Source organism: Schistocerca piceifrons, chromosome 4 (genome assembly GCF_021461385.2).
Source record: "Schistocerca piceifrons isolate TAMUIC-IGC-003096 chromosome 4, iqSchPice1.1, whole genome shotgun sequence".
NCBI classification, from domain to species: domain Eukaryota; kingdom Metazoa; phylum Arthropoda; class Insecta; order Orthoptera; family Acrididae; genus Schistocerca; species Schistocerca piceifrons.
Genome location: NC_060141.1, coordinates 510657763 through 510673296, shown reverse-complemented (window position 1 = coordinate 510673296; position 15534 = coordinate 510657763). Strand labels below are relative to the sequence as shown.

Genomic DNA, 15534 nt, shown 5'->3' with positions numbered 1-15534 from the left:
ACCAGATGCATAATATTATCTTTTATGGATGTGCGCAAGACTTTGCATGGGGAGTTGTTGCTTTGTTTGGGCTCAACCATTCCTGTCTTTTCCTTAACTTAGCATAAAGACACCATGCCTCACCACCAGTAACAATGTAAAATAGATAGGAATGGTCAGTGTTGTTCACGAGCCAATTGATGATGAGCAAGCGGAGATGCACATGCTGCCACCCACTGATTTTTCTCATTTTGGCTTACAGCATGCAGTACCCCTACACATGATTTCTGAACCTTTCTCATTGCATGAAAATGTGGTGTGTTGGTGAAATGATCACAGTTAATCACATCTGCCAGTCCTCAAGTGCATTGATGTGAATCATTGTGGATTAATTAATTCAAATGATCTTCTTCAAAGACCGGAAGTCTTCCTGCATGTGGAGAGTCACTAATGTCAAAACAATCCTCCCTAAAATTGGAATATCATTTTCTTGTCATACTCTGTCCTCATACATGGCGCAAGTATTTCTGGCTACCACCACTGCTGCCACCTCTCTATTGAACTCAAGCAGAAAATCTGTTAGAAATGTTCTGATTTCTTCCCTTGGCACTCCTTTTTCTGGCATCTACAGCTCCACTCACTATCTCCAAATGACAACATGTAAACTGAAATAGCAACAGTAAACTACATACAAATAATGGCAATCGATAAATAAACTCATATCTACCAGAATATCAACATGCAAAACAAAAACTCTGTGAATTTATGCACCAACCTAATGGTTTGAGGTCAATTTGAGTAACTATAACAAAGTTCTTAGCCTGATATTATGTTAATATCAAGTTTGGTAAGTAAGAAGATTTTCAACTTTATTATGAAATTTAAGAGTGGAATGATGCTTGATTTCTGTAACATAATTTCTGGATGTACTATTCCCTTTTACTCATGATCACAGTCTTTTTCTTTTTTTTTTTTCAATTTTCATTAGTGCATTACACTAATTTAGTGCATGATATCTGGAATTAGAACTTAAAGAAAATATATGAAGCTGCTTATTATTTTTGCCCATCTTCGACATATTATGTGGATGTCAGTCTTGATGTGAAAAACAATGAATAGAAATGTTATGCAAGTAATGTAGTACACAAAGCAAGCTGTGAATATTTAGAACCAATTATGTGTCTCCCTCTTTATGCAAATATCTTCAAAGCTCATTGTAAATTGTGAAAATTTAACAATTTAAGAATATTTTTATAACAGACAAGGAAGCAGTTTAAATCCACTGTAAAAGTGTACTGAAATGTTTATGAGCATATAATGTTGGTGTCACTGGCATTAATGAGCATTGTATATTAAAAGAAAAAAGGCATTTAATGCCTGAAAGTGGCTTTTATTGATTCTTGAATTGTGAATTGCCTGATAGTCACAGTTGTAACTGTTTTGCCATTTTCAAGATGAAGTTTGTTTTTAGTTACCACAGAATCTAATATTATCCTTTATTTGGTCAATTTTCTTGCATACAGAAAAAAAATTCTTATATTATGACCATGATCACATTGTTTTACAGCATCTACTTGTCTCCATGTCACCCATATAAAATATAGTGCCAGTTTCTTGATGGTTTATATAATATTCGTTTGTTCCAGGTGGGCCATACATTCTTGCTTGGTACAAGATATTCAGCTCCACTAAAAGCAGTATTCCAGACATCAGATGGTACCAACGGAATTTTGCAGATGGGGTGCTTTGGCCTGGGGCTTACAAGAATTCTAGCAGCTGTTATTGAATCTCTGTCTTCGTCATCAGAAATTAGATTACCCTTTTCCTTAGCTCCATTCAGAACTTTAATCATACCACCAAAGGTAGGTAATTATGAAGGGATCTTGTACTAGGTTCACATAATTACCCGATGGTAACCATTGCACTCTTATATAGACCATAAGTACACATATACTGAGCAAGTAATGTTTATGACAAAAAACATGTTACATAATCATATTTACTATACCAGGCCGTTATTTCTGATTCAGGATAGACTGATTTCTTCCTCTTGTCAGCAGCTAGTACTCTACTTGTCTTCTGACAGACTACCACGTACAGGTGGGTAGCAAGCCAGATGTTGATACATTCCCCAACAGCATTCACACATACTGGTGGGCAGTTGTAGGAATTGTCAGTGCTTCCCGTATCTTTAGCCCTTACAGTCACATTTTTAAAATGTTGTTTTATGTTTCACTGAATAATAACGTACCTGTTATGTCATCAGACAAAGATAAACAGTAATTGAATTGTTCATGGTGAAATATAAATAAGTTAAGAATTAAAGGTAATAACTAATCAAATAGTGGAACTGCTGAGTAATGAACAGATACATAAACAAAACTGAGAATTTTGCTGCAGTGTAGTCAGTCAGCTGGGGCACCATATTCATACAGGCAGGTTTTGCATGTGTGTGTGTGTGTGTGTGTGTGTGTGTGTGTTCATTTCTATATCTGTAAAATGAAATCTCTTCCCAGTATACAATCCAAAACGTTGGAAACTTACAGTTTGTGTAAATTTGCTACTACATAACACATTTTAGGAAATAAAGCATTTCTAATAACTTCTCTTAAGTTTTTGTTGTTCTGAAAAAATTAAACATGTGTGCCAGTTTGTGAAGTGTATTTCTCGAGTGCTAGTGAATTCATAATTTCTCCTCCAAAATCTTTTTCTGTGTAATGTTCTTCAGTGAATGTGATTTCCAAGCATTCATAACATGTGAATCACTGGTTTGGTACAAACAAATAAATGTTAGTGGTCTCAACTTTTCCTTCACTGAAAAAATTAATGAATAATGACACTTAAATAATCCTCCCTCTTCTACAAGTGTCTAATCTGGATATTCTTCATTTTGCTTTGATATTTGAGATAACAGTGCATAATGATTCTCATAGATTTCTGAGTTTCTGAATTTCTATTATTTAAATACTGCTGAAACTATTTGATACTGGAATTTCATTGTAACAACTTCCAACCTACATGGTCTAGAAGGATGACTTTTACGAGTATTTCAATCATAAAAGGATGTCATCTCATTAGCTGCTGAATCAAGAGTGCATCACTTATCTTAGACTTGTGTTTGCCAACAGCCCATTCTTGGAACTTCAGAGAGAATTACAGTTGTTTCACCTTCATCATTATCTGGATCTCTTTTTTCTTTCCTTCTCCATGTAGTACTTGGTTTCATAATCTACACAAACTATTGCCCAGTCCCCCTTTCCTCTTCTCCTTATTCTTACCTTTCCATTTTTCATCAAAATAGCCTTTTCAAAACTTGAACACTGGAAAATCCAGGATGGAATGTAAACATATAATGAAAAGGATAGTTGCTGTTCACCATATAGGAGTCCACTACATACAGGAAGTGACTACATGGGTAGTGGGGGCTGTGTGGAAGGGACTGGGAAGCATTTTGGGTCAGAAGGTCTCAGGAAACCACAGGTACAGCAAGCTGGCTAAACCCAGAAATAAGTTCAGCTGAAATATTTCAAACGACCTAACAGTGTTCAGAAAGGATAGATTAAATACAGTTGGTGGTGGAGTATTTATTGGTGTCAGAAGTAGTTTATCTCGTAGTGAAATTGAAGTACATAGTTCCTGTGAAATGGTATGGGTAGAGGTTATACTTGACAATCGGACTAAACTATTCCAGAATGAAATTTTCACTCTGCAGCGGAGTGTGCGCTGATATGAAACTTCCTGGCAGATTAAAATTGTGTGCCCAACTGAGACTCAAGATACTGGCAGAAGTAAAGCTGTGAGGACCGGACGTGAGTCGTGCTTCGGTAGCGCAGATGGTAGCGCACTTGCCTGCGAAAGGCAAAGGTCCTGAGTTCGAGTGTTGGTCAGGCACACAGTTTTAATCTGCCAGGAAGTTTCATATCAGCGCACGCTCCACTGCAGAGTGAAAATCTCATTCTGGAAACATCCCCCAGGCTGTGGCTAAGCCATGTCTCCGCAGTATCCTTTCTTTCAGGAGTGCTAGTTCTGCAAGGTTCGCAGGAGAGCTTCTGTAATGTTTGGAAGGTAGGAGACGAGATACTGGCAGAAGTAAAGCTGTGAGGACCGGGCATGAGTCATGCTTTGGTAGCTCAGATGGTAGAGCACTTGCCCACGAAAGGCAAAGGTCCTGAGTGCGAGTCTCGGTCGGGCACACAGTTTTAATCTGCCAGGAAGTTTATTAATTGGATCATTTTACCGACACCCCAACTCAGATGATATAGTTGCTGAACAGTTCAAAGAAAACTTGAGTCTCATTTCACATACGTACCCTACTCACAAATTATAATCGATGAAAAAGGCCCACCAAATTTAAAATAATGAAAAATCCCCAAGATTGGCAAAGTTTTGCAGAAATTTGAAATACAGCACGTGCTTCAATGCAAAATTCTTTTAATAATTACCACAACGAAACTGTGTCTAGGAATCTGGCAGAAAACCCAAAGAGATTCTGGTCATACATAAAGCGCACCAGTGGCAAGACGCAATCAGTACTTTCACAGTGCAATAACAAAGGTGAAGTCACTGATGACAGTGCTACTAAAAGAGAGTTATTAAACACGGTTTTCCAGAACTCCTTCACCAAAGAAGACAAAGTAAATATTCCTGAATTCCAATCAAGAACAACTGCCAAGATGACAAACATAGAATGGATATCCTCAATGTAGCAAAGCAGCTTAAATCATGTCATAAAAGCAAGGCCTCCAGTCCAGATTGTATATCGGTCAGGTTCCTTTCAAAGTATGCTGATACAATAGCTCCATATTTAGCAGTTATATACAACTGCTCACTCATAGAAAGATCTATTCCTAAAGACCTGAAAATTGCTCAAGTCACACCAATACCGAAAAAGGGAAATAGGAATAATCCGCTGAATTACAGGCCCATATCACTAATGTCAATTTTCAGTAGGGTTCTGGAACATAAACTGTGTTCGAACATTGTGAATTACCTCGAAGAAAATGATTTATTGATACATAGTCAGCACGAATTCAGAAAATATCATTCTTATGTGAAACACAGCTAGCTCTTTATACTCATGAAATAATGACTGCTGTTGACAGGGTATGTCAAATTGATTCCATATTTTTAAATTTCCAGAAGGCTTTTGACGCTGTTACTCTCAAGGGTCTTCTAACCAAACTGCGTGCCTATGGAATATCGCCTCAGTTGTGTGACTGGATTTGTTATTTCCTGTCAGAAAGGTTACAGTTTGTAGTAATAGACAGAAAGTCATCGCCTAAAACATAAGTAATATCTGGCATTCCTCAAGGAATTGCTATAGGTCCTCTATTGTTCCAGATCTATATTAACGATATAGGAGACAATATGACTAGCCCTCTTAGATTATTTGCGGATGATACTGTCATTTACTGTCTTGTAAACTCATCAGATGAAAAATTAATTGCAAAATGATTTGGATAAGATATCTGTATGGTGCGAAAAGTGGCAATTGACCCTGAATAAAGAAAAGTGTGATGTTATTCATGTGAGTACTAAAAGAAATCTGCGCTAAATTTCAATTACGCGATAAGTCACACAAACCACCTATATACTTAGGGACTACAGTTAACAAATAACTTAAATTGGAACTATCATATAGATAATGTTGTGCGTAGAGCAAACCAAAGACTGTGATTCATTGGCAGAATACTTAGAAGGTGCAACAGGTCTACTAAAGAGACTGCTTACACCATGCTTGTCCGCCCTATCCTGGAGTATTGCTGTGCAGTGTGTGGTCCACATCAGGTAGGATTGACAGATGACATTGAAAGAGTTGAAAGAAGGGCAGCTCATTTTGTATTATTGTGAAATAGGGGAGGTAGTGCCACAGACATGATACGTGAATTGGAGTGGCAATCATTAAAACAAAGGCGTTTTTCATTGCAATGGGATCTTCTCATGAAATTTCAATCACCAGTTTTCTTCTCCAATTGTAAAAACATTCTGTTGGCACCCAGTTATGTGGGGAGAAATTATCATCACAATAAAATAAAAGAAATCAGGACTCACACAGAAAAATTTAAGTACTCATTTTTCCCACACGCCATTCAAGAGTAGATTGGTAGAGAGACGGCTTGAAAGTGGTTCATTGAACCCTCTGCCAGGCACTTCATTGTGAATAGCAGAGTAATCACGTAGATGTAGATAGCGTAGATGCTGTGTTACAAAAAGGCACAATGAAAAGACTGTCAGAAAGTTAGCTCTCGGCCTACATGATCGTTTTTAAAAATAGACAGCACACACACGCGTGTGCACACAAACACAAACACAACTCACACATGACCACAGTCTCTGGCAGCTGGAGCCAGGTTATGTAATGTATGAGAGTTTCAGCAACATTTATTATTTTGGTTAAACCTTAAACAATACAGTATAGAATTAACTTTTCTTCTTCGGGGTTCATAAAATTTCCACAGATATATAAAAGTGTTAAATTTTTTACATTTATTTTAACAGATTTGTTTGGATTTCCTTTATTTGTGAGGTCATTTTTGTGATAATAAAGGAACTGTTAAAAGTTTATTTAGGCACATTTGACTTAGTTTATTTTTGAAGCATGAGTTGCAACACATAATACATAATGACATTAATAAAGCTCAATGTAAGTGTAAAACATAATTTTGAAGAAGGTTTTAAAATTGAGTTTAGACATTAACATGTTTCAAAACCTAAGAAGATAGGTCAATACCAGAAAGAAACTATAAAATCTGCTCCAATTTATGTCACATATTTACAGATAGATATTCTTGTAATCCTGCTGGGTGTATTGATGTATCAGTTGATATAATTATGCATATCTAGTGATATTGCTAGGCATGGTGTGGAAGGATACACCCACAGGTTCCAGATCACTTGGCAAAAACACCCACGGCACATTTATGGGCTGCTGCAGATTGCCATAGCCTCATGTGTTGAATAGCTGGTGTTTACAGCAAACTATTCATTGTATTTATTGGTAATGGCCCTTCGCTTTGTGGTTTTCTGCTAAACTGAGATTTGGTCTCTGTTGTTACCTACCAATGACATTTGGCTAGCACGGATTTGTCTTTCTGCATAATGCAGGGCTGTCCTTGCTCACCATTCAGCTGACCACTGTATTTGCAGTGAATGAACTGATAGCATATGGGTGCACTGAAAATGTGGTTCATTTCTAAATGTTTCCTAGACAAACCTACAAACAGTGTTCTCAAGCACCAATGTGTGAATTGTTCAATAAACATTAAATGTTCTGTGTTGACCTCCAGAAGTCTTTTGTTTTGTGTATTTCCGGAAGAGGAAGGAACTGTTACCTTCTGTGATTCAATTGTAGGTAAGTTGTGATTAGTAAAATATTTGTTTTTGGAAAGGTGTACTTACATCAGTGCTGCTAAGATTTTTTGGAACTGCAACCCACCTCATACCAGAATAGGACTTGTCAGGCTGTTTTTGATGTGTATTTGAACTATGATAGACCAGTAGATTACACAGCTTTGAAAATGACAGATTAAGCAGCAGTTCAAAGTTGACAGATCTGGCACATTTATAATTGCTCTTGGCAATCCCAGCTTTCCAGACATTCAGTGAAGCTCAGAAGGACTGGGAAGTGTATCAGAATCATGTAGCACTTGAGTTCCAAGCAAATGACATTAAGTGCCCCTACTGGCATTGAGTGTTTCTGTTATCTACAATCCCATAACTCTTATTATGTCCCTTTGTGTGACCCACTAGTACTGCCCCTTACCAACATTCACTCCCTTTTAAGTGAACATATTGCTACAAAAATATCTGTCTTGGCCACTTATTTAGTTTTTCATCATCGATCACAAACTTACAATGCCTGAGTAGAAATGCAAGCTTACATGTTCTTGTTGACAGTCATACTCAGAAACATTAGTGCCTGGCATGGTAATTAGAATGTCACCAGACAATGAAGTGCATGCTCAAGTGTTACAACAGTCAAGTCCTTCTTTGTCTGAAGTTTTACATGTTGCTGGGACTTCTGAAATTTTTCATGCAGCTCAGTCTTCCATTTCAATGGACATTGAGCTATCGAAGTGTCATCTCAGTTGGCAAATGCATCGCAGCCTTGATTTTTTTGGTTGGTGAAACTGCAGAAATGTAATGCAGTGTAGTTGGCAGTGGAGCAGCTCCCAGTGAACCAGATAAGTATGAAACCCAGCACCATAATAGCTTTTCTGCTTCTGGATCTTTGAGCATACTAAGTACAATTCTTTTTGAAGCCAGCCAGAAATGTGAATCAAATGGCTCCACCACTTGACAAAGCTCTCCACCATGTTAATCAAATTCATCAAAAATGGTGTTGCTAACCCCCCCTTTCCCACAGCTACAACATGCGACACCTTCCTCCTCTTAGCAATAAACACGGCTTGGCCTGCCTGCAGCCCAGTTATCCTGATTGCTTTTATGAATATGCTAGACATAATTTCCTACGTTATAGTAACATCTGTTGACAGTGTCTTCACCAAGGTCATATTGGAAAAATTTTTTAGAGCCAGTTGCCCTGTCAAGAATCAGATCCTTCAGTGCAAATAAACAACATCACAGGGTCCAGGGTAGCATTACACTGTCTTACACTATCAGCAATAGTTCATGGTAGCCCCATTTTATTTCTTTTTGATACTGAGGCCTTAGTCTAATATAATAATCAGCCTACATATCTCTGATTGGGATCTCCACCCATAAAATCAGTAGCAGCTAAGCTGTGAACTTATGCTCATCATGAAATTCTGATAATGGGCTAGATAGTTCTGGGGTTAATGTATAAGCAGGTAACCAGGACCCTTTGTCTTGTTACAGCAGAAGAACCCTCAATGGAAAATATTGTTGGCTTAGATGTGTATAAAACCTTTGGGTTGTCTATCCAGCATTCATTCCAAGCATCCAGAATACCATTCCATGTACAGAAGTGGATTCTTTGTATCTTCAATATCCTCCCTTGCTTGCTCCAGGCCTAGAAACGGCTTTTGATTTAGAGTTGGCAGAACTGAAAATTTTCAAAGCTTACCCGGTACTTTCAGCATTATGGGATGCGGTTGAAGTAGAACTGAACTGCTTAGAGAATTAAAAAAGGCTATCCCTAACTTCTTAAAGCAGATTGGCATCATGTTTTGTCATTGTTTACAAACCAGGTGTTGTGTTATGCCTTTGTTCTTCTTCTTAAGTACATCTGTACAACTGGAGGCTCTCCATTGCATCCTGTTCTGAGCATCTTCCATAATCTGTTTGTACATTTGTTCTTTGCTAATGTTGTCCATCATTCCAATCTTCCTAACTCTTCCTCTCATTCCTTTCACTTTTCCCTCTACCATTCCTTGTTGCAAGCAATGCCTAAGCCTTTGTGTGGACTTCAAGGATACAGTAGCAACAGTGTGACATTCAAAACATTGTCTTTTTTTACAGAGTTATTACATTTTGTTTACTTTCTTGTCACAGTTAGCTTTGTATCTGTATGGCAGTGAAAATAGTGCACAACAGTGCAATTATCAACAGTATGTTCTGTGTGTCTTGTTTCCATTTGCTCCTGGTACCAGCTGTTGCAAGAGTAATGCCCTCTTTGACTCATAGCCCTCAAGATAATATTCAGTAATGCTTGGTTCTCTTTAGGGTTTTGTTTTCTGGCAGTATACCCATGTGTTTCCAGTGATACGACAGATAGGTTTACTGATGAAGAGCTGGGTGACATGCACCTTCTGTATTGTTTCACTGATTGCAATGGAAGAACTGTGTATGCACTGGTGACAGTACTTTTACATCTGAGGGTTGTGGCATTACTCTGTACTTTGTGATTGCGTATTACCAGCTTTTTCACTGTTGTGAAAGTATTTTCACAGATACAAGGATGATTGCACTAACAATCTGAATAAATCGTAATTACATTATTACTCTGTAATGAGCCTCCAGAGACTGTGGGTTCCTTACAGCAAAATACTCAGAAAGTACCCCTGAACAACCTCTGAAAGTTTGCTGGTGGAGTTCTGGGCCACCCTGTACATTTCATTCAAAATGCTCAGAAGAACTGAAGTCATATGACCTGGAAGCCCACATAAACAATCCTTTGGCCATGGATGTTCTTCAAATGCACAATTTAGGAGTATAATGTGGTGTAAGATGTACACTGGTGAGAGACAGTGGCAGATGTATCAGTGGCAGATGAATTCTGTGTAAACATTCCCCTTATAAAATACCTCTTCTCCCTGCACCTACCATACACATCATTTTCCTGCTCCTAACAACAAACCCAGCTTGGCTTCTTTGCTGTACCTTCCATTCATACCACATCTATCAGCCCATCTCAATGAGACCTATAATCACAACACTACCTCTCAATCCCAGCCTGCCTTCAGTTCTAAACTCAGGGCTGTCATAGGTTCTGGAAGTCGGGGAATTTCAAACACATCAGGGAAATCAGGAAATTATCAGGGAAATTTGAAAAAACTGGGAAAATCTCCTTTTTGTCACACTAAATGAAATGGTTTGTTTACTGAGGTGTCATGCATCATCGCTGACTGCGTGCAGCTGAGTAAGTGCACCACTTCCCTACTCCCCCATTCCAACTGCTTCTCCCCTTCTACCGTTCCACTCAGCTTACATCAGTGCTGCCACCATTTCTTGCCACTAGCCTAGCAGCTGCTGAGGCAGGGAGGCATAAGGTGTGGTTTGTTTGGATCTGATTCTCAGAGACTGAAGACGCAGTGGCCAGAGATGGCGGTCATGTGTGCATGAGTTGTGTCTGAGTGATTGTGTGAATGTGTGTGTGCTCTCATTTTCGGACAAAACCTATGGCTAAAAAATTTAGTTGTGAGTGTGATTGTCTTTCCTACATGCCTGTCTGTGGCTCAGCAATCATCATTATGGTGAGTTGCAACGTATCCTCATTTATTATTGATTCTCAGAATATTTGAACAAGTTATCTGTTGCATGGATTGATCACCATGGTCTCATTTCTTCAACATGCTGTCTGAGGCTTGTGAATAGCTGACCATGAGTGGATTTCCATGATGGGTCAAAACCAGAGGCCGTTTCTGCAGGAATCTGTAATGAATCGGGCCTGCCGATCTGAAGCCATATGGTCCCACTAATGTGCAGGCCCTGCCCATTGGATCTAGTCTCACCGATCTGTCCGCAGGCTGGGTCTGTTTTTGTGTGGCACAATGCAGTGTATTTTCATGGTTTATCCGTGGACCCAGAACTGTAGTACTTCTCAGCACGCCAGAGACTATGGGTGATGGATTTCAGGAATCGTGACTGCCTCATCACATGCACATTGTACAGTGTGGCGTTTCATACACATTTTATTTGTTCTAGTACATTTTGGCACTTGAAAAGTAGTTTATATGTTAAAAAGTATGGACAGTAAGAAGAAGAAAATTATGTCAGTTGTTGGTGGTTTGTATCATATGCACTCATATATTTCTCGAAAGAAAACCACACAATACCTCCAAATTAATAGATATAACACAGTGGGTAATAACCGACAGTAACAAATGTAGTAGAATCAACATTTTATTGGCTGTTACCTGCAGTGACAGTTTACACAATTTTTCTCCACCTTATACACTTCTTTCAAGAGGCTTACTTTTTTCTGAGGTTATTTCGAAAATCAGCAAAGGTATTTTAAATCCATCTTGCGACTCCAAGGAAATGGGTATTTTTGTCACCAAATGTGTGTTTTGTTTTATCAGAATAAAATAACATCAATGGCCTTAATGAAAAACATATACCATTTGGCTTCTTTTCTCCATATGAAGGCAGTTCATTACAAAAGATGTTGACGTTAGTGCTTAAGATTTTTGCTCACATCAGGAAACGACATCTGCTTGTAAGGTTTTTTTTTTCCGTATGCACTATTGTTTCTTGTACCATAACTTATCCTTGAGATCTCAAAATTTGTGAGGGAAAAAGGCCAAAACTTGTCTGGAAATCAGGGAATTTCACTTGGGGAAAATTGTGACAATGCTGAAACCTCTTGGGCATATCCCTGCTGGCTACAGAGAGAAATGTTTTGCAGAGATGCCTCACCACTTGTTCACATTCAATCACACTTCCTAGTTAATGATCTCTTCTTATTCACCCGTACATTCAATTAGAAATACTACTTTACCACACAGTCCTACTCACATCTGACAGCGTGAGCATTAAACTAACCTTTCCTGGAACAGTTCCAGGACAATTCTTCTCTCCCCTATAATCATTCCTCACTTCAAACATTCCGTCCAAATCTGTCCAAAAAGATATTACCAAAACCTGAAATTGTATTCGAACTGAGTTCCACGTTTTTTATGATGCATAGGCAGACCACTGTCAGCACCCTCCTCTTTGCAGGCAGTCTCCACTACTGTGGTATCTGGTCTTGGGAATCAGACTCTTCAGCATACAAAACTTTTTCTCGTGACTCCGTCCTTCCATCCAGGCTGAGTGGCTGAAATATGGTAAACCCTAAGCCTCACACTAGGTTTCACAATTGCTTCATAGGATACTTCACCTTTTGTCACCCTACAGCCTACTAGCTTCCACTTAACTACGCACACACACAAAGACAACCATTCAGGCCACCACACTGCTTTCTGCCCCTGCCCCCGCCCCCTACTGACTCCCCACCTTCCTCCTGGCCATTTCCAAGCTTCCCCAATTTACCATTGAAAAAGAAATGTATAGGTCCAAAAACTAGGATGAGTTGCTTCCATTTTAAGTGTTTCTATTGGCAATACTAGGAAGTGCATCTTCTATGGATAAGTACTAGCCAGTTTGTTTGTATCTTCATAATTGCAATTTTTTAGTGTTTATAATTTTATGAAGTAGCTTCAGCTCTTTAACCAGGAGTGATTCTGAATTTTCCAGTTTATATTCTACAACAGTGATGTTTCACATACTTTATCCTTTATCTGTATACACATTTGTAATATTTACTGTTTGTGTGTTTCAGGAGGGCAGTAAAGAAAGTTTTACAACATATTTGTCTGAAGAATTATATGATGCAATCAATTCTTTAGAATTATTCAAAAATGATGTTGTGATAGATGACAGATGTCATTTAACAATTGGAAGGAGGTTAATGGAAGGACGAAAAAGTGGATTCCCATTTATAATTATTGTGGGTAAAAAGGCAGTTGGTACACCACCATGCTTTGAAGTACATGATGTTTTGAGTAATATGGAAATATCACTTCCTCTTCCTGATCTGATCAAGTTTATACAGGAGAGGGTGAAAGGAGATACCATTTCAGAAATGCAAGTTTCCGTTTCTTCCAGTGTATAATTCACTAAATTTTCTTAAAAGTTGTTGTGAATAATCACATCAAACTTAATTTATGCCCACTGTGAAAATAAAAATATATTTATATGAGCAAACAGCTATATTTATTTATTGGATAAGTAAAAAAATTTATCCACCTCAAATTACCAATTTATCCTTCATCTACAGTTACATTTTTCATTTTAATTTGTTTTAAATCTTGCCACACATGGAGGAGTCAGGACATACAGTTTACAGTTCAAGTCAGTGGGTGAGAAGTGTATAAAGTTTGTTCTGTTTCATATCACATATATGAACAAAATGATGATAATTTCATATTTATTATTTATTTAGCATATGTCTAATATCACGCCAGACAATAAAATGTTTTTCTTCAACAATACACATACACCTATTTAACACTTAGAAAAAAAAATCATAACTACAAGTTAATTAAATTTACAGTGTTTACAAAGCACAGTAGGTTATAGACACATAGCCAGCTGATGAATTTGGGTTATTCTGAGGGGCCAGTAGGTATAATTTAATGCAAGTGACATAAATTAAGGAGACTCTTAAGAGCCCTAAGCATTTAAGATGTTAATCTGTGGAAATTATCAGATGTGAATTGAAACATGCACCCCAAATTTTCAAAATATTTCTGAGCATCTACTAAACTCCACATACATGCAGGGTGTCCTGGGAGGAATGGTCATTTGAAGCATAAAACTGCATATGAACATGTGCCCTATTCCTAATGGTTTCCAAGGTAGAACACATTTAATGTACATTGTTATTTATTTTCTGTGTTATTTAATATATTCTCAGATTTACGCATGAACTCATGTACAATAGTTGGTGAACATGACAACATTTGCTTTACAAATTATCAATTGAAAAATACGTATTTTTAACATATTCACCTCTAAGCATTGTCATACATGTTACATTACAGCTATTGTACAGTTTACAATTAATGTGCTCATCTTGCATATTCAACTTCTGTTTGTACATCTCTGACTTCATCCAAACCCATAAACAAAAACCTAAAGGTTTAAGGTCTGGCAATCTTGGTGACCTGTTAATTGTACTACCATGACCAATCTAGTGATTCGGGTAGATACGGCTGACATGTTCCCTCATACGTGTGGTAAGATGTGGAGGAAGTCTGTCATGCTGGAAGCTACATCGCAGTCCATGTGGCCAAAGTTACATCCTCAAGGTGTTCAACAAATAAATTTTCTCAAAAATGCAGGTAATTCTGTCCCACCATTTGCTGTTCTAAAATGACTGGACTTATAAACAAGTTACCAATAAAACTGTTCATTAAGTGTGTTCTACCTCAGAAATGATTTGGAATAGGCCATATGTCCATATGAAGTTTTTGCTTCAAATGAGCATTTCTGTCATATCACTGAATATTGACCATTCTTCCTGGGACACCCTGTATTATGTTGACGAGAAGGAAGATTAGGATTTAACATCCTGTCATGTAATATGTTACAAACCAGTCTATGAGGTATACTGCACTTGTCAATACCACAACTCTTAGTTCATTTATGGCAGGTAATCAGCCAGATACCAATTAAAATTATAAGTATAATGTAAATACAGTGTTCGCATCAGTAATCCCTACCTTGTGAATGAAATTAAATGTATAACAAATAAATGTAACATAAGTCTTTAATTCTCATAGTAATTAAAATAATTCACAAAATAGTGCAGCCTGAAAGATGTAAACAAATTGACAAACAGAAAATCTGTATAAAAGAACAGAACTATTGTGCATACTGAATAAAGGGTCTAATCATATATAATCCAAAAACATGGGAGAAACATTGAACATAATTTTGTCTTTATGTAATTAAGAAAACTAGGAAAGTGATTGTTTGTCTTACTAATTTGACATGAATTCCTGCAATAACTTTGTAATCTGGCTGAACTGTATTTCCAAAACTGATGGGATTATTTAGAAGTATAATGCAGGAGAGTCAGTTCAATTGAATGTAATTATTTTTAATTGTAATATCAAAAATCTACAATAACAATAATAAATGAGAAAGTCAGCTCACTTTGAGTCATTGTTGATCAAAGAAAGTTTTGTGGCACGACATCTATGTAACTGTGTGCAGTAAATCTGCAATGAGAAGTATTATGGTGTACCTGTTTCTTATTTCATATCATATGCTGATTGAACCTAAAATGTGAATCCATTTCTCAGCAAAAATTCCAGGACAATGAGCAGACCTCAAGTTAAGTATTCTCTGATACTGAGTTACCCC

The 15534-nt window shown here is 37.5% G+C and overlaps 1 protein-coding gene across 2 annotated transcripts in view; it reads left to right on the top strand.

Moving 5' to 3' along the window:
• Nucleotides 1-14139, top strand: part of LOC124794986 (probable proline--tRNA ligase, mitochondrial) — a 107885-nt gene extending 93746 nt beyond the window's left edge. The window contains exons 7-8 of one of the 2 annotated variants that reach the window (XM_047258731.1): nt 1626-1841; nt 12944-14139. In XM_047258731.1, the coding sequence (XP_047114687.1) occupies nt 1626-1841; nt 12944-13276 (549 nt within the window). In that variant the 3' untranslated portion in view covers nt 13277-14139. The remainder of the gene's footprint in view (nt 1-1625; nt 1842-12943) is intronic. The other variant, XM_047258730.1, reaches the window with a different exon arrangement.
• Nucleotides 14140-15534: the final 1395 nt, after the last annotated feature.